Raw genomic sequence first — 23,420 nt, 5'->3', positions numbered from 1 at the left:
CATTTTTTGTTTTTTGTTTTTATTATATGTATGGGACCCACATGCATCTTTGTTTGAGTGGGAAAATTTGGTTAGATTATGTCACATGATAATAGCTTTACCCATAAGTTATATGCATTAAATCATTGAACTCTACGAAAGAACTATAGTTCTAATATATCTATTTAGAGTAAGGTTCTTTACTCTCTTTTTCTTTTAAAAAAAATTTATTCGGCCTTCCTCTAATTTTTTAATGAGACAACCTTCCATTTGATTCGCTTTTTGTAGCGAAATCTTTAATAGTCTTCTTATCATAAAACCAAAGTATCTTAACCAGGTTGTGACATTGTCTCATCAATTGGTGATACATCAATATTTTCCAAAATACACTTGATCATAATCATATCTAATTTATTATTTTGGTGAACCAAAACGTTATTAAGGAGAGGTTACTTTAACACTATTTAACGCAATTACAAATACAACTTATTCGATTGTTCTTAGACTCAGTTTGAAAAATTGTCAGCACTTTCCATGGTTAGCTGCGATAACACAGACGTGGCAGTTGGGAATGTCAATTCATGTAGCAATTTCCTCCGAAAAATTAAGTTGAAGGAATAATATTATTTTCAGTTTGCACAACTTGCAATCACAGTATGATTACTTGGCTGATTTTTAGCTCTAAGTCAGAGTTCCAATTATCTGGAGGGAGATCAGAAGCCTATAGACGAGATCAGAAGCCTTTAAACTATTTACATCTCAATCACATTCAACTATTTTTAATTTTAAGAGATTAGTCCAACGAACTGAAGACAGCCTCTGCTCCGAAGATTCGAAAATCGATATCCATTTCAAACTAAAATAATTGCAGCAACTTTTTGATTGTAATCTATTTTCCCCCATTTTTTTTCCTGCTTTCATTAAATTACAATTGTATACCATGTAATCGCCCCCACAAAAATGACAACCAGGACAAATGACATCACTCACCAATCCCCCATCTCAAGAAATAAAGATACAACACCCCGTATAATTTCTTCCGGCCAACACAATAGAACATGCAGGGGCAAATTCTCCTAAAAAATTGGAGAATGATATGGATAAAAAAAATGTAACAGATAATACACAACCAACTAGCCTAACCAACAGACAGGACCTAAACAAAATGGCCCTCCCTATCACAGGCATTTACCAATCCTCTATGATACATTCACCAAATTCAACTCCATTGGTCTCAAAGCCTCTTGAACTATTTCCTGAACTGCTCTGTTACGTCGGCAAACATCGGAGAGCTCTTCAACAGGAACAGTTAGCCCATTAGTATCACCTCCAGATGCCGCATCAGAAAGTGCCTTCAAGAATCTTGTTCGCTCCACATCTGTGACTGCTGTTGATGGAATCAACAGAACACTTTCTTTTGCCCACTCCAGAGCATGCATCCCATATGATCGAGTCAATGCCAGAAGTGTGTAAGATACCTGAGAGAGATGCAGGTGCACACATAAAGAAATAGATAGTTGTACTTCATCCTAACAAAAAATGTGAAATTATATGAAAATGAAAGAGTCAACATTGACTTTGAAATTACCACATCTACTCGAGATTTTGGAAGTGCTCCGGTTAATGAAGCAACCAAAATTCTGGTGATGCTGGCTCCTCGAGGAATAATTATGCTATCTCTGATTGGTATAAATTGCTCCCCCGCAGTGGAGTTTGCAAGATCAAAAATATCAGCCAAGAAATGCAATATGGAATTGGAAGCCTCCCTGCAGAGGAGGGAAACAGCAAGGGATAAATAACCATGCTACACAGTGCTGCGGATATATTTTAAAAGAGAAATATCCATTGGATTCTCATGGCATAAGCTCCTTTAGAATTAGAAGCATTTTTGTATCACAACTGCAACACACATGCAACAATGATATCAACTGAGAAAAAGTATAAGAAGCAAATAGGTTTGAAGGTAGATAAGGCATTTCAAACAACAGTGTCCCATGATATAAAATAACTGTAGTATTCTAGGAGTAAAACGCTTCATTTTGTTAATTTTAATTGACATTTAACCCTTAGGTAATTTTATATTTATAAGATGCAAGAATTGTCTTTATGTCTCTTTCCACGCAGATGCATGAATTGTAAGTTCAAATGAGTGGACGGCTAAACCTCATGCCTCAACTTAAAGACAGCATAGGAAAAATAAAGGCATTGCATCAGAGATGCAATCAATGCTGTATATGATTATGACAGAAATTGTAAAATGCAGAGACTTATGCAGGCGAGGAGGAAGTGAGACATGGAGCAGCACGAAATTTCGTTATAGGATTCCTTGTATCTCAATAATAAACAATAAGCAAAAAGACTAAGAATACACACAATACCCTTTCAGAAGAATAGAAGATGTTTTCAAGGTTGTGTGTGTGTGTGTGTGTGTGTGTGACGTGGAGAGAAAGAGAGAGAGAGCCTCTACCTATGCTGTACGGTGATCCCAACCATAGAGCAATCAACTAACGAAGGAAAAACAGATGAGGGAATAAACAGTCGAGGACAGTAGCGAATACACCTTGAGGCCAACAAAAAACAATCATCCGCTATATCAGGCCGTGCTGTGAATTCCTGCGTTAGGAAATATAGTCAAACATTCAAACACTATCAATAGATCTTAAAGAATGTGCTACAGCGAAGTCACTTAAATCACACCTGAATATTTGTGAGAAGCCGTGTTGTGTGCTGGAACAGCGCCTCAATCAAATTCTTCAGGTAGTCAGCACAAGATGGATCAGAACCAAATATCTGAAATACAGGAGACACCAACCACCAAAGTTATACGAAACTAGTTCATTGATCACACCATGTAGGGGAAGAATTTTGTACAACCTATAGTCAATGATGGGATAATGAGATGCATAATCTTTCATTTTTTTTAAAAAATATAGAATAAGAAATTTTATTAGGAAAAGAAACAAGAACACGCAAGTACAATGAAAGGGAAAGACAGATCAAATAAGTAAAGCTTGTTTCTCTTAATATCTATCAAAGAGAATCCTCTATACAAAACTTAGCTGAGCACCATAAAGAAGCCAAAGTGTTACTATAACCCACAAAAAGATGAGAAGTTAGAGACGTAGAAGATGAACAGAGCATTACTGATTATATTAATACATGATTTAGAATCTTTAATATTAGGAAACAAATAAATTAAGATAAATAATACAAGTCAAATCTTAATTGTTAACGGAATGTCGGAATATACAATCCCTAACTCGGAGATATTTTCCCTAAATAGGAAATGCTACCCAACATTCCTCCTTAAGCTAAGGTGTAGAAATCATATGTACTAGGCATGTTACAAGTGAAAGGGATTCAAGGACCCCAAAGGAACTTTGTAAGCATATCTGGAAGTTGATGACTAGAATTAACAAACTCAAATAGTGATTTCCTTAGAGAAAGCTTTTTCCCTAATAAAGTGACAATCAATTTCACATGCTTGGTTCTCTAATGAAAGGCAGAATTTGAGCAAAATGTAAAGAAATTGAATATCACAGTGCAGCTTAACATGATCAATATTTTCAAAATTCAACACACGAAATAACTATTTCACTCGTATAAGTTCATGGCTCTATACTCGATCTCTACACTCTACCGAGCAATCACATTGTGTTTCTTACTTTTTTGGGATACAAGATTACTGTAAAGAACCAATTTAACCCAAAAACTTAAGTTGTTGAGCTAGGTTACATTAATGGTTTTATATATCTCTAACAAGACCCCTCACACAAGAGCCCATTGGACTTGAAGGGTGGACAATACACAGGCTCACCTACCTGTGCTAAGAAACTCCATAAGATTTGATTAATTATTAATTAAATGGGAGGCGGTGAGGATCCAACTCATAACACCAAGGCTCTGATACCATATAAAGAACCAATTCAACCCAGAAGCTTAAGCTGTTGAGTGAGGTTACATTAATAGTTTTATATATCTCTGACAATTACAATTAACAAAAACATGGTATCCCTTATTGATAAGCAAACTAGCTCAACAAATATCAAAGTACCGCACAACTTGAGTGTTACCTTAGTCTTCATACAACAATCCTTGGCCCAAAGCACTCTCAACATATAAGATTCGCACCTCTGCATCCCAACCCTCTCCTTAGCACCGCAAAGGAAATAACTAGTCTGGTTATTGTAAGGTAATTTAGTTTCCCAACTAACTTACTGTACCTACCAGGATTTGGATAATGCTCCCCCTGATCTAGAAATAGGTTAATGATAGGATCCATCGGGTTATCAATAGGTTTGCAAGTTATCATATCAGTTTTTTCTAATTTCTAGTATATGCAAAGCATATTTTTCTCTCTGAAATTGCAGAACCATTCCAAAATTAACCAACCTCAAGACCAAGAAAGTATTTGAGCTTTACCCAAGTCTTTGGTCTGAAATTGCAAGTCTTTTGTTATCTTCAACTGAGATATACTGTCATGGTCATTACCTATAGTAACAATGGTGTCTTTGGTATATAGACAAAGCCAAGGTGATCATGTTCTCTTCTTTAAACATTGTCCTACTTGAGTATGTTGATGACATCATCATCATCTCAGGTGATGACCCAATTGAGAAACAGTTCCTTAAGAAAAAAAATTAACAGGTGAGGTTGAATTGAAATGAAAGGTCTTAGAATTGAAGCTGCCTACTCCAGGCAAGGTACTTTTATTTCTCAAAGGAAACATGCCCTTGACCTTCTCAATGATAAAAAAAAGTCAGGTGTAAGGCTAGTACTACACCTATTGAGCATAATCATAAATAGGAATTGAAGAGATTCCCAAGGTTGATGGAGCCCAATATCATAGATTGGTAGGAAAATTGATACACCCAGCACATACCAGACCAAATATAGCATATGCTGTCAGTATTGTTAGTCTGTTCATACATGACTCAAAGGTAATACACTGATAGGTTGTTGGCCGAATTTTATAAGTACCTTAAAACCACAGTTGGAAATGGGTTACTATTTAGATAGAGTGGAAATCTATCCGAGGAAGTGTATATATATGCAGATTGTGCAGGTTCAATTATTGAAAGGAGTTCAAAATCTGGTCATCGTGTTTCTGGGCAAAAACCTAGTGACATTGAGGAGTAAGAAACAAAACGTGATTGCCAAGTCAAGTGCAGAGGTAGTTTGAGTTCTTATGGATGAAAATCATATTAGAGGACCTTAGAATGAAGTATGAAGGTCCTATGAAACAGTTTTGTGACAACAAATCAGTCATAGCATTGCACATAATCCAGTTCAACATGAGAGAACAAAACATAATGATCTGATAACCACAACATATGTTCCAGCAAAATATCAATTGGCAGATGTATTAAATAAGGGACTATCCATTGACAGGTTTGATGATCTCAGTGGCAAGTTGAGAAAGATTATCCATTCGTCAACTTGCAGGAGAGTATTGTAAATATAAAAAGAATAATTGTAGATTTGTTTCCTTTTATAGGACAGATTTGTGACAGATAATATGGTAGATTTGTTTATAGTTTTTTTCATTAGAATAACCTCTTTGTTTGGAAAGTAATTACTCACCTTAGTCTATATATTATAACTCTATACACGAACAACAAAGAAATAATATTACGATTTGGAATTCCGAATATCTACTATTCAAGTCACACAAAATCACAAGTCAATGAGCGAGTGAAGAAGTCTTGAAATATAATATCTGCACCCAATTGCCAAAACGCCATGCCCAAAATGACATTGTTGCCAAGAAAAATGCAAAAGACAGCTCAGTATGGAGTTTTCTGCTAGGGCTCCTGAATGAAGACATGACACAGAAACCCATGTCTGTTTTTGGCAAATCAACGAAAGCCATTGTCACTCAACCATGTCAAGATGTCTTCAACCTGTCACGAACCCAATCTCGTCTCCTATCAATGTCATGAACTGTCCTGACATGCACCCGTCGTGAACTGACTTCAACCCGACTTGTGATTTGTGAATTGTTGATTCCTGGTTTATTGGTTGCCTCTGGCTTATTTGAAGTTGTCCCCATTACAAAATTGTTGATTTTTTGGTTTAAATTGTGTTTGGATGCTATGGTAGGTTTCCTAAATATCATTTTTGCATTAGGTAAACTTTTACGAGTTTACAAATCGAGTTTACCGATGCTCCAATGAGTTTAGGTAGACTGTAGTGTTTGACAACCTTAGATAACGCACTCCAATTAATTTCCTTATCTAACCCATAACAGATCAAGTGCTAGCACAATATCATTGAAAACTCAAACACTAACCAAACTGGCACAGATTGTTACCCTCCTTACACCAAAATCCTCATAAACTAGACAGCAAAAAAATTTGAAATTAAGAGGACCCCCACTTACACCCCATTTTTAATTGAAGGAGCACACTCCAATTCACCTATGGCAAAAAAGATCTTCCTTTAAAGTTGAAAGATACTTCCAACACCACTTTTGTATGTAGACTCATTCATATAACACATTTTACTAGCATCCACAATAAAGGTACCACTTGAGCTAAAACCATATATGACTTTTGCAACCAATGGTTATTAGGAATGGCGATAAAAATGGCAGAGTAAGATATTAATACCTTTATAACTTCACTGGATAGATAAAGAAAGCATGGTTGGTGGTGCTGCCGATATAGACTCTGAATCTCTTCCAGCATGGCACCGATTGTGAGCCCCATGAACCTTCCAGAAGTTCTCACCTAGAAATGTGATAGAAAATTGCTATAAAGCATTCAACAATACAAACTAATCATTTCAACGTTGATAATGCATAGAACCAGGGTTGGGCTTGTACAGACTCTTTAAGAGGAAGAAACCACCTGGGTTTGAATCATTGACATGGCTGACTAACAGCCAACTGAAAACATAGCTTCTTACGCGAGAAAAAAAAAAACACATCATAAACATAGTATGTTGCGACCTCATGAAAATATATGCATGGCCATATTATGAAGCATAAAGACATAATATGTAAGGATTGAAACCAAACACACAAAAGTGGCACTCATAAGGAAATTTAGGATGGGCATCTAATTCAATTGCATGACTCAATATCAACTCATGCCACATCATTATTAATTATTTTCTTCACATCAGGAAAATGTAGCAGAGTTATAGCTTACTCACTGCATATTTACATGCTCGGCAGAGAGATTCCATTGTTCGCATGTCCCAAGCACGACTGGCATCAATATCATTATAAAAATGGCTCAGACAAACAAGTGTCAAAAAATAAAAGAAAACAAAGAACACAAAAGAAATGATAGACGTAAGAAGCAATTTGAGGCTACTTACATATCAAAAATAGCTTTAAAAATTGGCCAGAGACGTTGAATAGCATCTGCCACTACTTGAGGATGATTTACATATCTAGAGGCAGATACAGTTGCAAGTTCAGGATAGTGATAAAAATTGTTTTTATAAAAAAAAAAGACAAGGCAGGGTAGGGTAGGGGTGTGTGTAGACATTACTATAAATTATGGAACACACCTAAAGATGTAAGCAAATCGATCAATATGAATTGTTAACTGACGAGAAGGCCTTTTACTTAAGATTTCGGGACCTTGATTGATAGCTTCCTGATGGAGCAAAAGGTTGAAAGCAAAAGCATCAAAAGAAAGAGTATAACTAAAAACTCTGCAGTCAGACACTAACCTGTAAAGGAGATATGACTGGAATGCATAATGCCTCAAGAGCTCTCTTAGCATCATCAGGAGGAAGTTCAGTAACAACCATACTGCATGCAAATTTACAATGTTCAAAACAACTACTTCAAAGCAATCCTACCCCAAAATATTTCAAGGAACCAAATTACCTTAAGGCTTCAACCAGATGCAACGAATCTTCAGCAGGAACTTTAAAACTATCTTCCCCACTGACTGTCCTATTGTAGATGTGGAAGAGACCCTCCAAGCATCCGCAAAGCTTTTTCCGGCAGTCTGAAATCAAAACAAATCGTTTAAGTCATGATTATCATATCAAATACTAAAAACTTAGTCAATCACCAACTCATCCCCTCACAATGAGACATTTGGACATTAAGCATAAACAACGCACAAACCCACCTACTTTGTCCGGAAATTCAACTTTTATTTAGAAGAATGAGAAAATTCAGCTCTTGACAACTTGGTCATAGAGGTTCTAAAGCCATGTCAAGAACCAACTATCCCAAAAGTTTTAAGTTGTTAGGTTGAAGGCTCACTAATGGCTTTATTCTAACAAATGTCATATAAAATCCAAAGAAAAAATTAATTATTCTCTCCATCTAAATTAACAGGCCAAAGCAATAATAATGAGAATTAATTAAAACATGTTCCGCATCTCCTCATCCAATATTCTATTTCTTAATCCATCTCCAAAAGTATTTGGTAAAAGCATTTGATAGAAAAGTAAAATTAGCTTAAGCTACTTTTTCACTTCTTTTTTTTTGGATAATTAGATTCCTGCAATACTTTCCTGAAGAGCAAATGAAGCTTACTTAAACAAGTTGCATCCTCTCATTAAAGCACAAGAGATTTTTTCCCACTATGTATGAAAATGACCAAATCATATGCTCCAGGTAAATCTTTGGTGCTAAGCTCCATAATCAAAACCACAAAGTTCAAAAAATTGATTTGTTATGATTTTTAGTATAGCCACTCATCTTCACCTTGTTTGCACCGAATATTGTAGTAACTCACCAAGCTAACTCTTCAACATTCCCAGCGCGAAACAGAAAGTGCACTAATATACTCAAACTAGAGTTAACTATACCGTCACAGATGTGTCTAAACGCCAAAGCAGCAGCAGCTGCACATTCCTCAGATGTACCCATGCCGTTCATTAGGATATCTAAAACTGAAGGCAGTATAGACAGTCCACAGGATGCAGAATCAAACCATTTTGAATAAGCTCCAATAGTCAAACACACTGAAAATATGGCAACAAGGCAAAACAAGCATTTTAATAGTTCGGTACCATACAAATTTAACCAGCATTTCAGATATAAAATTACGATGAGGGAACTAAAAAGTCAAATGGGAAAAGAATTATATCTGAAAATATGGCAACAAGGCAAAACAAGCATTTTCATAGTTCGGTAACATACAAATTTAACCAGCATTTCAGATATAAAATTACGATGAGGGAACTAAAAAGTCGAATGGGAAGAGAATTATATAATTTTTTTGTAGAAAAAAGGCATTACCTGTCTGAAGTAGTTGGGGTTGATGAGGGAGTTTTGGAAGCAATGCCATGATCTGTGTGAAGCAAAAACCAAAGATGCAAATATAAAATAATTGTCTTATATGAGCTTGCAAAAGAACATATTCAGATAGGGACCTTGTGCAGTATATATATAGGGTTTGTTTTTTCTGATGTTACTTTAGATAACTTTATCTAATGTTCATCAAAACGACGTCGTTTTGGGACGGAAATCATGGTATTTTTGTAATTTTAATTTATTTCAGGGTTATAATAGTCTTTATCACTCTAATTTTTTAATTTTTCAACCCTAAAACGACGTCGTTTCGATGAACATTAGATAAAGTTATGTAAAGTAACATCGGAAACTTTTTTCCCATATATATATATATATATATATATATATATATATATATATATATATAATGCAAAACAAACAAATGTACTTGTAAAGAACCAAATCAACCCAAAAGCTTATGCTGTTAGATGAGCGCCTCTTTAATGGTTTATATTATACTCTAACACGCCCCCTCACAAGAGTCTACTATGCTTGAAAGGTGGATGATGCATCAGGCCCAACCTACTTGTGCTAAGAAATTCCACAAAAAAAATAACTGGTGGCAAAAATTGAACCCGGGACACCAAGGCTCTGATACCATGTAAAGAACCAATTCAACCCAAAAGCTTAAACTTTTAGGTGAGGGCCTCTTTAATGGTTTACATTATACTCTAACAGTACTAGCCAACGAAATAGGATACCAAGCATATTGGCATACTGAAGTGGTGAGAAAACGTAGTATGACTTGGAGTGGCAAGAGTGCCTGCTTAAATATTTCTCTCTCAAAATTCAAAAATTTGAAGTTGTAAAACCATGGGTAAAATATTAGTATATCAAACAGACAATAGATTAAATATAGATACAAGGGAAAATTAGAATAACTTCCTTGGAGTATGGTCAAATATCAAGAACCACAGTCCCAGTTTTTGAATATTAAAATCTACTCCATTATTGTTCACTGCCAGATTAAAAAACCCTTCATTGTAGCCAAAAGGCATTAATTTTACATTATAATAATTACTGTATCACTTCTGCAATTTCCTTCAAGTAGTAGTTAAATGACAAGAATGTTTTGTCATATTTTTAACTTAACAAAAATATTTAGACACACAGAATTTAAAAGAGATAAAAAAAAAAACTATTGTTTCTTTTGTTATGAAATTTTAGGGAGTTTCTTTAATATATATCGCATGACACTTTAGGATCTTTGACTCTAATTTGTACCTAAATATCCATAAAAAGACCTAAATAGTGATAAAAATTTCATATCTATCGCGACAAAAGTTAAAAGTGTATAACAGGATTTTGTAATGTGGCTTTAAAAAGCAAGAGTTAATTGTAAAATTCAAAAAAAAGAGATTCCAGTCATCTGGCTATACTTTAGGGAAGTTCAATATAATTACCCAAGAAAATTTAAAGGTTTACCATACCTGAGGCATTACTTCTGCTTCAACAACTGACACATAATTTGATATAGCCCGAATGCAAAATAAAGCAGCCTCTGCTGGACGCCATTCCTTGTGTTCAGTATTACCATGGCCAGATACAGCCTAAATGGTTGTTGTTTGTTTGGGGGGGTTCAGAAACAGAGAATAGGTTTAGGAAACAACATTCACATTAGTTTGGCAAAAGAAGTAAATATAAGAAAAAAGACAGCCAACATCAGCAATCTATTAGACTGATATAAAGGTAAATGCAAAGGTAGATGAAATACTAGAGACCAAGAAGTTTAGAATAAAATTTACACACTAAGATTAGATTAAACAGATGAGCTCTCACTCCCACCATTACAAGATCCTTATATTAATAACAGAGAAAGCATAATTCAATTGAACCACTTCAAGATGTAATACATACCTCAAGAAGTTTCATGTATAGAATTTTAAGTGTGGCATCACCACCAAGAACTAATGCTGCATCTGTTAATACATCCGCAACAGCTGAAACAACAACTTGCAGTTAGCCTGTTAGAAATACCATCTAAATTGGGTTGAAATGACAATTTAGCTACATGTAAATCTTGAGGTTGTAGAACATAGCAATTAAGGGAAGGGAGTGAGCAAAGGCTCCAGCACCTCCATTACACAAAATAATCATTACCTTAAATATTCAAAAGAGTCAAAGCTTAATGGTAAATTCCTTAACAATAGAAAGTGGCAAACAATTACAGTGAACATCCGCAACATATATTCCATGCAAAAGAAAAATGTTCATTATTAAACAACCAATTCAACTCAAAAGCCTAAGCTGTTAGGTGAAGGCAGATGAATGCTTTTATATTTTATATTATATTTGTAACATTCATTTTTTACCTTCAACATCAAAATTGTAAAAGGAAGAGAAAACAAGAGACGTATGATGAAACCCGTGTTTTGAACTACACAACAAAGACTTAATTATATAGACAACAAGTAACAAATAAAAAATCACCAATATCCCAATTACAATAAAACACGATTTACTTAGCCTATACAATGAATCTAGACATTATCTACATAATGTCCAACACTCCCCCTCAAGCCAGAACATATGCACCAACGTTGTTACATAGCTAACTTATCCGAGAACCTCTCGAAGTCGCAAGGACTAGTGAAAATACCTGTCAACTAGTCATTTGAATTAAAGAAGTGAGCAGTTATGATCCCGACAAATCTCTCTAATAAAATGGCAATCTATCTTAATATGTTTGGTCCTCTTATGCAACATTGTATTTGAGGCGATATGCAACGCAACTCAATTATCACAAATGAGTGTCATTTGCATAACCTCCACAAAGCACTCGAAACAATTGTTTAAGCCAAATGAGTTTACAAGTAGAAGATGCCACGACTCGATATTCTGTTTTAAAACTTATCTTGCAACAACATTTTCTTTCTTATTTCTCCATGATATCAGGTTATCCTCGAAAACACACAATATTCAAAAGTTGATATCCTATCAATGAGGGAACCTTCCCAAACAGCATTTGAGAATCCAAAATTCCAAGTATAACCTTTATCTTCATAGAAAAGTCCTTTTCTCATAACCCCTTTAATGTAATTTAAGATATAAATTAATCCATCCCAATGTCCTTTGCAAATAATACGAAGCTATTGAAGAGAGTACGTACACGGAGAAGAGACAAATAGAGGAGTGGCTGGAGAATCCCGCAATCAATACACAGCTGAAGGATGACGTAAAGCATCAGAAATGTGGCACCCGTGGAGGCACAAAAGTGCAAACAAAGCAATGAAACAAGTCATAGAATCATGACCCCATTTAAAATAAAGTTGACGGCTTGACGCTGCAATTTGCCGTGAGAGCCATTGCTACTGCCGCATCCAAATCTGCCATCACAGCCAAATCAACCACGACGAAATGAGAAGCCGAGTTGAATGAAGAGGTCATGCACAGGGAGCTGCGACACACATTGAGATTCAACACCCTTGAAGAAGGAAATTGTTGTGGAGAGAACCACAGAGCATGTAACAACAAAACGAAGGTGTTTTCAATACATGCATTGGAGATCTTAGACGGAGAGGAAGAAGGCAATGAGGACTGAGTTGCAACTGCAAAGGATGGATGGTGTTGAACAATGTTCACCGCGAAGACACCTGAGAGTTGTTGTTTTTTGTCTAGGCCTTCATGCACAAGAAGAGGTTCAATCTCACTTACTGTGTAAGGATCCATGCAAGTAAAACACGAGTCACATTCATCTAGCAAACCATCAAGGATAACAGCAAGATGCTCATGAGGCTAGAGAATTGATAGACTTCAGTGAATCCACCAATCTTTGATGTGAAGCAAATATTCAGAAACAAAGCACATTCCTCTCATTGTACTTCACACGATTTTGCGAACTGAAGAAATTGTGAATTTCTTCCCATAACTGCCAATAATGAATGTATCCAACAACACAAGTGAGAATAGAGTAAGAGGGTGACAATAGGAGCCAGGAAAAGAGAAGTTGATCTTATTGCTCTGATCAACATCTTTGTGCGGTTTTGAGAGGAGACGCGGTGGAATCACCATATTTACCACAAATCAATGGAATCTATGGCCTTGGAAGACAGCCTCAAATTGCTGTTTCCAGATGAGAAAGTTTTTCTCATCGAAAGTGATAGGAGCTGTCGTCAAAGATGTGGGAGTAGTCCATGGAGGTGCTGGCGCAATCAACAGAACAGGTGGAGTAGGATCCAAAAGAGAAGGCGAGCCAGCCATGGCATTGGACCTTCAAGCTCTTGATACCATGAAGAATTCAGAGAAAATGCAAGAAAATTAAAGGAAGGAGATTTTAGAGTTCGAGAGAATCTGAGTGTTATTGATTCAGAAACATATAATCTGATACATAACAGCTATTTATACATATAACAAAACTGAAACTAATAACAAACTGAACTGAATAACAACTTCTGCTAACTAACTGAACAGATTCTGTTACAAGGAGGTGTTCCCTGTCTGTGATGCGCAAAACATAACATACAGCATCTCTTACACAAACTGACCACAAATGAGATGTTTGGAGGAGTGACAGTGAGGTGGGTTAATCATTCAATTTGTTTCATTTATTAGTGTAGATGTTCCAAACTTCCAAAAGATGAGAGAGCCCATATCAAGGAACTTCTATCTGTCACCTAATATGACAAATATCTCATTTTTTGGAGTGAATAAGAAATATTAAAAGAGAATGAAACAAGTAAAGAGGATAAGATGTCCTCCCAAAGAAATTAATAAAGACCCACAATAGTCAGGAAATTGGTCCTCCAAAGATACATGTGAAATCAATTTGGTCGAATCAATTCGGGGGACCAAATTGAAGTTCAAAGATACTTTAAGGAACTAAATTTATATCCATTTAACATTGAGGGACCAAATTGATATCCAAAATCAGAGGAACCAACTTAATGTCTCTACCTTTGGAGGACCAATTTGATCGTTCAGTTAACTTAAAAACAAAAAATCACATAAATACCAAAGCAAAGCTCACCAAATTCTCTGCATGTCTGAGCAGAGAAACCCCTCTAAATTAACTGTTAGCTGAGCAACATAACATAGGTAACACCATAAAGTAATCCTTGAAAATTCTTGCATTCCAATCCAACCATAAGCACATGTAAAAGTTTATTAACGTCATATCAACCATCAAGATTGCAACAATTACTTCACACCAGATTAGAAAACTCGTTATCAATTTGCAATTCAATGCTCAGAAAGTAAAGTCATAATTTAAACATTTGTATTTTAGATAGCCCCAGCAACTGCTACTAAATGCCATATGTAAAGATATAAGATATTTAGTGCAAAACCAAAAATTGTGTGCCTATAATACCCTCGTACAGTCCAGCAAGTACAATGTACGATGTCTGGTTTCTGTTTGCGACTTAAGTTCCAAGAACAAGCAAATCCATAACTTGCCTTAAGTGAGTGCATTGAATATATAATAATAATGAAAATACAATATTTGCACCCCATAATAGAATTAATCCAATGTACAATAATATATGAGACATTAAAGAAGAAAACAAACAAATGCATCATAACAACAACCCATTACCATATTTAGTTTGCTTAAATTCCTTAAGATCCTCGTATGAAAGGTCTTGATAATCTTCAGGATACTGAACCCGAAAGCTAACCTGCAAAACGTCCATGAAATTGAAAAAATTAATAACATGGAACTAATAACAACTACAGAATCCAGTCCTATCTGGAAATAAGTGTAATGTGTGAATGATGTAGGAATAATATCATGTCTCACAATGCTACAACAATGTTGAGAAACTTCAGAACTATAAGAAAATTGTGCAATCTTTTATTGGATATAGATAATAACAATATTCATTTTAAGGTCACACATGAGAGCTTGAAACCACGCACTACAGAGGGAGTTCAACAGTTGCAGAGCAAAACTTTGATTCCAAGTTTCAGTTTCCAACATGGAAGACTCACCAATGATACAAGTGACTCATATGCAGGACGGAAAACCTGCAGCCTCCTATTTCTCTCGGCTTCAAAGCATGCTTCATTACTAAAAGAAATATAGGACTCCCTGTCAGATATGCAATAATCATACTTACAATTCGGTCAAAGCAATACCCAGTAAAAATACTGCTCTCAAAAGGGGGGAAACCACCTTTTAGTCAAGTTCAACTGGAGGCTATGCCAAAAGTTAAAAGTCATAGAAGCAATAACATATTCAGGATGTGAAGCAACTTCCAACAATGCATGCACTATTAACATTGATTCATCTGAACCTGAAAAATTATTTTATCACAATTTAGATCCAATAGGTTCAACACCACCCAGAACCATGAGCAACTTGCCAAAACTTCAAAGTTATTCACACCATGCACGAGAAAGCACCAATGTTTCTCATAGAGAAACAGATAAAGATTATATCAATATACACGTACCAGTTGCAATTAATTCCACATACGAATCACCCATGTCTGCAAATAACCTAGCAATTGCCTTCACATCTTCCTCATCCTAATGGCAGATAAAAGGATCATGAAAACAGTAGACCTATGGGTAACAAGTATAGCATGCAATTGTGTTTAAACTTTAAACTAAGAATGTCAAAATCATATATGATGAATGAAACATCTTTATGACCATTCAAGATGGGGAAGAAAAATTAATCATCTTCTATGTTCATGGCCATTCACATACAGTTTAGAACTGAATCCCACAAAAAGAATTTTGGATAAGAAAACTTTGGTTTAATACTGTTATGAAGATATTTTTCAGAAAAACTCGCAGACTAGTCAATTTTTTGGTGACCGAGACACGTCAACAAATTATATAGAATAGGTGTCACACTAACACAAGTAATACACAGACACACCAACAAAACAACAATTTCACAAAATAAATAACTCAAATATCCCTATTTATCCATCAGCAAAAAGAACAAAGTAAATAAAATGCCTTTAACCAGTAGAAAAGTTCAACACTTAATTTACCACTGCTTTTGAAACAGTTACAGCCTAAATAGAACAAAAGATAATTTATAAGCTAAACTTCCAAAAGATTAACACATGCACCTGAGAACTTCAGTAACATCAGAATACAAATTATACAAGCATGTAAGTATAAGCTGGTAGTATATCATAATGTATCTGAGAAAAATTATATAGAGCATGGTAGTTAATGACACCACTATAGCAGCATAGTCTTACATCACACAGCCTAACCACTACGACATGTTCCCCTTGTCACATTCTTCAGAGCATTAATAGCGGCCGGGATAGTGGAAGGATAGCAACCAAATCACGGAAGTTGAGGTGACTATGATTGGGCAAAACCCGGTGCAAAGGCTCCTTGACTTGTGAGGGTAGGGGTGAGGGTTGATTGTATGCAGCCTTACCCTTACATTTTTGCAAAAACTTCTGGTCACAAAGAGCAACCTTACCACTGCTCCAAGGCTCCCCAACTTGCGTGGGTAGGGGTTGAGATGACTATGATTGATGGGGCAAAAATCCCTGTTTTTCCCTGCTTTTGTTCCACTACCCCCTCTGGTTTTATAAGGCCGATTTTCTAGATTTCATCCCTTTTTCTCCCATCCAAATGAAAACAGGGTTCAAAACACCCTCATTCTTCCATGAACAACGCCATAGATTAACTAGGGCTCTTTTTCTTTCCAGTCAAGCACATGACGCTTTTCCAGCAAAGCCCTTCTTTTTCCCTTAACCTCTGTTGAGTCTTTTCCTCATTCCACACTCTGTTCAAACTCATAGATCAGCCCATTTTTTCACTTTGAATTCAACAACCAGTAAACCCGTGGGCTTGGCCAGAAAATCATTCACTTGCTGGAAAAAGGCATAGGCAGCTGGAAGTAGGAAGGGTTCCAGAAACCCAGTGGTTTTCCAACCAAGCCTACTATGTTTTGAAAGTCCCACCTTTGTCTCACACACTCCATCTCTGTTTAGACTTCACATGCCTCTGTTCAAGCACCTCTTTGCATTTTCCAACTGAATCCAAGCAGCCCAGCAATTTTCTGGCCAAGCCAGTTGCTGTTCCAGCTTGACGCAGTGTATGAAGCCCCTGTTCCAGCCTCACACAGTGCTGTACTTTTTTATTTTGCTATGCTTCTTGTTGTGAATGACTTACTAGTTATGAAAGTATAACTTGGATGAATTACAATAGTGTTTTAAGTATAACATATGATTGTTGATGATGAATATGTCTTTAATTTTGACTTGTTTTCCTATTTCCAGCATTTATATATGTGTAGTATAAATTATTTACATTGTAGGTATTTTCTTTGGAATCCCAGCCATCCCACTATTTGCTATCCCACTATATAGCATTTTTGGGGCCAAACACTCTGCACTGCTATCCAGGAATGACTACTATGATTAGAGTAAACTCATTATATTTCTACTTTAAATTCAGAGTAAATAGTCAACTACAAGAGAACAACAAAACATTTAAAATAGCTTATAGTTGACTGTAGAAATGATGCCCAAAAACTATAGCTGCTGCACTAAATTAACCAAATCAGAACTATCACAACCAAAAAAAACGGGCATTAAAATTTTTGCAATTCTGTTGACTATTTTTAAGAGATAATAAAAACCATGCCCTCAGCCAATAGCTTAATCTTTTGGGAAGTTAGTTCATGACCTGGTATCAAAGCCTGGGACAAGTGGTCTAGAGTTTGACCCTTGTCACCCTCATTCATCCAATAAAAAGTTGAATTCAAGCACAAGGTAACCCGAAAAAAATAAAGACCTGTGCATTATCCACGTTTCAAAGCTCAAAAAGGCTTTTCGCATGAGGGGGCATGTTAAGAGATATGATAAAACCATGCCTTCACTCAACAACTTAAACTTATAGGAGAGTTGGTTCATGACAACTATAACCATCAAGTAAATGCCAACAAAGTGAACTAAAGTCTATCATCAGGAAATTTGTTAGAATATGCTCTAGAATACTATTCCAATAAAGTAGACAATCCCTCATTCCCCGGAGCAAGCAGATTGGGAACTCAAAAAAGTGTTTACCTTTGTAGGATCACTAAGGTGTGCTTTAAGATTCATAACTTGAGGTACAATGACTTGAATTAAGGGCATGTTTGCAGAAACACCATCAATGTTTCCAGCTGCGGTGTAGTGTATTAACTCAGAAATCACTGCAAAGAAGAGAGAGAGAAGGGGGGAGGGGGCGGGAGGAGAATATTATATTGTCAAATAAAAAAAAATGCACTATACTAAAGTATAAAGTATAAACTTCATGACTGCAACTTCATTGCTCAACAAACAAAAAGCATACAGATATTTGAAAAAACAGTATGAATATTTTCCATGTTGTCATACCATTTACAGATGCCTCTGAAAGTAACTCAGAATTCAAGCTTGACAATGCTGTGAGAACTAGTGGATGAGAACTAAGAACAGATCCGGGGAACCTGGAAAACAAAAATAAAAAATCATTTAAGGCCAATAGAATAAACTCCTTTTTCCCTATTAGAAGATCGAGAGAAAAGTAGCCCTCAAAAGTTTTATAAAAATGATATTAAACTTAAATTATGCATCTAAATTTCATCAAGTTGTAATAAACAGTTAGAAAAATCTGATGCCTCTGCACATAATTTTATAGATATCACGTTGACACCCATTATCAGCATTTTTAGATATTCCCCGTTGCTTTTTATCACTTTCACTTAACGGATAGTCTAAAATCAGTAGAAATCATAAACTATTCATTCATTTTTTCTTCATATGAAAAGTCAATAATAAATGTTAATATAAAAAAGCAAAAACAAATCTGACAGTGAGTTGGGTATCAGGTTAAGACAGAGGACTTAATTGTTTATAAAAAAACAAATGCCTCAAAGCTTAAAACTGGAACAACAGGGTACTGACGGGTTTTTGACCACTATAGCCTTTTTTTAATAATTAATTACCAAATTGACCCTATTTATAAACTATTTCAAAAATTTAACCTCTCCAGAAAACATAACACCAATCTGCCCCTGTTTGACCGTTGACCATGAAGCCTACCCAGGTACACCCCTACCTACCCGGGTAAATTTTAAAAATTTTTACCTACCCGGGTACACCCCTCCCTACCCGGGTATATTTCTTGAATCTGGAAAATGTTTGAATTATTTACCCGGGTAGGGAGGGGTGTACCCGGGTAAATAATCATAAACTGGTTGTGTGCGCCCATCCTCTTTGTGTGAACAGCAAATGAAAATCTCTAAATTGAAGGACTAACGCATGGAGAACAAAATCTGAAAACAGGTTATTGATGAAAGATATTCCACTGGATCATATGCCTGAGATTAGTGAAGCAAATAATCAAGGTTCTGCTCCAACAAAGGATGCTATTACATGTCACCAGTCAGACAATTCAAAAAAATGTTCAGAATTAGAGGTGAAGGAATTGGGCGTTGACAAGCTTGAGTTGTGGAAAACTGTAAAAGAGACAACTGAAGATGGCAAGAGGAAGATGTTGGAGAGGGTTGTCTCAGATGCTCAGAAATTGGCCATTCTTAAAATGACTCTGCAAGGTTTGAAAAAGAAACCAGAAACAAAGAAGAAAAGCAAGAAGAGAAAAGCTTGAGTTATGATTATTTACCCGGGTACACCCCTCTCTACCCGGGTAAATAATTCAAACATTTTCCAGATTCAAGAAATATACCCGGGTAGGGAGGGGTGTACCCGGGTAGGTAAAATTTTTTAAAATTTACCCGGGTAGATAGGGGTGTACCCGGGTAGGCTTCATGGTCAACGGTCAAAAAGGGGCAGATTGGTGTTATGTTTTCTGGAGAGGTTAAATTTTTGAAATAGTTTATAAATAGGGTCAATTTGGTAATTAATTATTAAAAAAAGGCTATAGTGGTCAAAAAGCCGGGTACTGACAGTAATTAAGTTTTCCTCCCATCCATTACACAATTTAAATGTGTTTTGATGCCCAAACAGTTCTTAAAAGAACTTGAGCAAGAATACTATATTACCATTATCAGCAATGCACCATTTGATAAACAAAATTGAGTTACGGGCATAAACAAAGTAAAAATTTGTACCCATGCTTTAGGCGAAGCCACGAAGCAAATGCCTCAAGAACCTGACATGTTAATATAAAAAAAATCACCATAAGAACACTTTAACAATAAACCTCAGTACAAAATACCACATAATGGAGGGTAAATAGAAAACAAAATTCACTGCTCACCTGCTCCTTAAGCTCGGAAATAGTTAAACAAGCTGTCAAGATAGTAAGAGCAACCTCCATTTGAGAAGTAAGCTCTTTTTCAAATTGACGTCGCCTTTCTGGACGAGCTGCTATCTTATGATTTAATACTTCCTGCTTATAAAGATAAAATACATAAAAAAAAATGTAATACGCAACGCACCAAATAAATTGTTAATAAACTTACTTTAATTAAAATATTTGTTTACAACCATTTATAGAATAATTTATGAGTTGCATGTCCTTAAGCGCCACATAAAACACTATCCGACAAGCCAGCAACTTCGTAGATTATAACAACTTGGCGTTTAGTCACTCGAATATAGATATTTGTCTCATTAATAAGATGGAAAGATGGCGCATGTCGTTTAGTCACTCGAATTTAGATATTTGTCTCATCGATAAGATGGAAAGATGGCACATGTTCCACGCACGTCAGCTTATATACCTCTGGTAAAACCGTAAGTAACTCCAAGAATCCTGGTATATATTCCGGATGGGAATCCATCTCATCCCTAAGCCATTTGACAATACCACCATCTCCCCAGTCTTCTGCAGGCACGTGCACAGCCAACGCAGCCACTGCAATGCTAATCTACAAGTGCAGACAATTTTGAAGAATGCATTTGGGTACATTAAACTTCCATATAAAAAGCACAAAACTACCGACAAAAACAAACTGTTAACAAGATAGAAGGGCGTAAGGAACCTCTATACGATACCTGAGTTCTGACTTTTGGAGGACCCTTGTGAAACTTTTTCAGCAAGGTCTGTGTTCAAAACAACCATGAAAGTAAAACCTATAAGTAAGCATGTAAAGCGTTGTATCTATTTAAAAATCTGAATGGTCATGGCTGGCAGTCCATAAACCAAACAATTTTATAACACATAGCACATGAGAAGACGGGAGTATATCTGTGATCCTTTTTCAGTTGGAATACAATAAAATCACACATCCCAATTTTAAATAGACACTGTCGGAACAGCTCCAACAGTGCATAGATAGATACTCGCTCACATTTAATGAGTCACGCAATGGCCGGAAAGCTGTGGAAGGGAGTTCCTCAAAGTCTCGTTGTACCTAGGTCATACAAAAACAAGCACTCAAAAAACCAAGAAGAAGAAAGAAAAAAAAGATCTTCTGGGTAAGTGTTTTGCAGCCAGAAATTAGCATTTAACATTCATGAACACGCATAAGCACTAACTATGAAGAATTAGTTACCTTGCTTCTTAAGGTCTGAGAGCAAAATATGAGGGTTTCTAGATTGCTACTGGGATCATGAAGTAAATTATCAGCTACCTGCAGAGATTAAAACATAAAAAAAAAAAACAAACAGAAGTAATAAACATATATGGCATACACAAGCATGTTCGAAATTGCGTTTTTTGAACTGAAATACTGAATTCGCAATTCCAGAAACATAAAAAGCCCCAAGTCTCCTTGAAATCCAAATGACACAAATAGAAACGTTCCCGCAACACAACTATAAAACGTGCAGCGAAGTTATCAGTTCTAGAATCAAGGAAAAACGTCAAATCAAACACCAGAAAAGCCAGCATCAACAAACAAAGGAAATATCCAGTCATTCACTGAAAATGAAATAGGCACCAGCGAAGAAAAAAATAAATCGGAAATCAAATGAAATGAATCGAGAGAGCAAAGAACGGATTGAAGAAAGAACCTGCCACGCATCCAAAGTTCGCTGAAAATCCTGGAGATAGCGATCGGCTTGCATGCGCACCGCATCATCGGGGTGATGATACAGTGCATTTAGGGCTTCCTTCACAGTGTTCTGAAGGTCCATGCTCAAATCGAATCGAAGCAATGATAACGAAAGACGAAACCGAAGCTCAATCTCGCTTTGATTTAACTGTTGCTTTTCAATTTTGGTGTTCTCAGCATTCAGCAATGCGTTTTAAATGAGAGTGTGAAGTTTGCTGATAAAAGCGACGAAAGGGGTTTTTGGCGCCCGGTGAAGGGAAGGGGTTTGATAAACTTTGATAAGCAATCGTAGAGATAGAGAGTGTGTTTCTCAGCCGTTTGATCGATTGACGCTTGGTCAACTAAGATGTCTTTGCGCTTTTAGCAGAAGCGTTGTGCGTCTGATCTGAACACGTGGCGGTTGATTATTAAGTTGGGGGAATTGGGCCCCACTTCCAGACCGTCTATGTGTGAATCCTCGTTGGACGATGACGCCTGAACTGCAGTTTTTTTTTTTTTTTTTTTCTCTCTTTTCTTTAATACTTTTTACCTTCGTTTGCTCATTGGCATGACATTGTTTGAACTTCAACGTTACAACAAGGGTGACAAATGACAATAGACAAGTTTTCCAACAAAAATAAAAATGACAATAGACAAGTTTAAATTTATCCGTTCCCAATCCGATATGTTTTTGTTGTGTCATTTTTTTGTATTTAAGTTCAATTTGGTCGGGAGTCACTAATGGATAAAATGGGATTGTTATGATATTTAAATCAAGGAATTAATGTTTTTTATATTATAGTAGATAATTTTATTTTCTAAACATACATAAAAATATATGTGATCATATTTTTTTTTTTCTCTCTACATGATGAATTTAACAATATCATGGCATACTCAAACATCTATAATCTTGTGATATATATATATATATATATATATATATATATATATATATATATATATATATATATATATATATATATATATATATATCTGTTAGAATTATTTTTGCAGCAGTTTTATGTACAACAATGACAAGAGTATGGTTATGATTCTCCACGTTTAATGCTTTCATACTTTGTATAATTATGATTTCCCGCATTTAATGATTTCAAGTATATATATGGCAAATATTTGATTGCTGCACGTACAGCAGCTGCAGAAATGTAAAATCATTTCTGCAACCGCTTTACGTACAGCAATGATAGGTGTATAGTTATGACTCCCCACATTTAATGCTTTCATCATTTGTATGGTTATGATTCCCCGCATTTAATGCTTTCA

At 35.8% G+C, this 23,420-nt stretch overlaps 1 protein-coding gene across 2 annotated transcripts; it reads right to left on the bottom strand.

The window, feature by feature from the left end:
- Positions 1-880: 880 nt before the first annotated feature.
- LOC133304293 (transportin MOS14) lies at positions 881-22,393 on the bottom strand. Of its 2 annotated transcripts, none has more exons than XM_061504295.1 (27): positions 22,114-22,393; positions 21,654-21,731; positions 21,450-21,512; positions 21,154-21,201; positions 20,880-21,026; positions 20,414-20,545; positions 20,265-20,305; positions 18,550-18,641; positions 18,238-18,365; positions 15,643-15,718; positions 15,363-15,483; positions 15,179-15,278; positions 14,784-14,865; positions 11,108-11,190; positions 10,681-10,800; positions 9,197-9,248; positions 8,764-8,919; positions 7,826-7,949; positions 7,666-7,747; positions 7,501-7,589; positions 7,306-7,380; positions 7,138-7,192; positions 6,591-6,710; positions 2,677-2,769; positions 2,447-2,592; positions 1,568-1,745; positions 881-1,457 (listed from the first exon to the last, which is right to left on the bottom strand). In XM_061504295.1, exons 1-27 carry the CDS (start codon positions 22,234-22,236, stop codon positions 1,179-1,181), a joined length of 2,883 nt encoding a protein of 960 aa, XP_061360279.1. In that variant the 5' UTR covers positions 22,237-22,393; the 3' UTR covers positions 881-1,178. The 2 variants fall into 2 exon arrangements, with proteins under 2 accessions (XP_061360279.1, XP_061360280.1); XM_061504296.1 differs by having other exon boundaries at positions 15,179-15,257.
- Between the last annotated feature and the right edge of the window lie 1,027 nt (positions 22,394-23,420).

The sequence above is a fragment of the Gastrolobium bilobum genome, unplaced genomic scaffold (assembly GCF_033153095.1).
Source record: "Gastrolobium bilobum isolate Gb01-03AN ecotype WA unplaced genomic scaffold, APGP_CSIRO_Gbil_v1 utg4007, whole genome shotgun sequence".
Classification (NCBI taxonomy): Eukaryota; Viridiplantae; Streptophyta; class Magnoliopsida; order Fabales; family Fabaceae; genus Gastrolobium; species Gastrolobium bilobum.
This window is presented reverse-complemented; position numbering and strand designations above follow the sequence as displayed.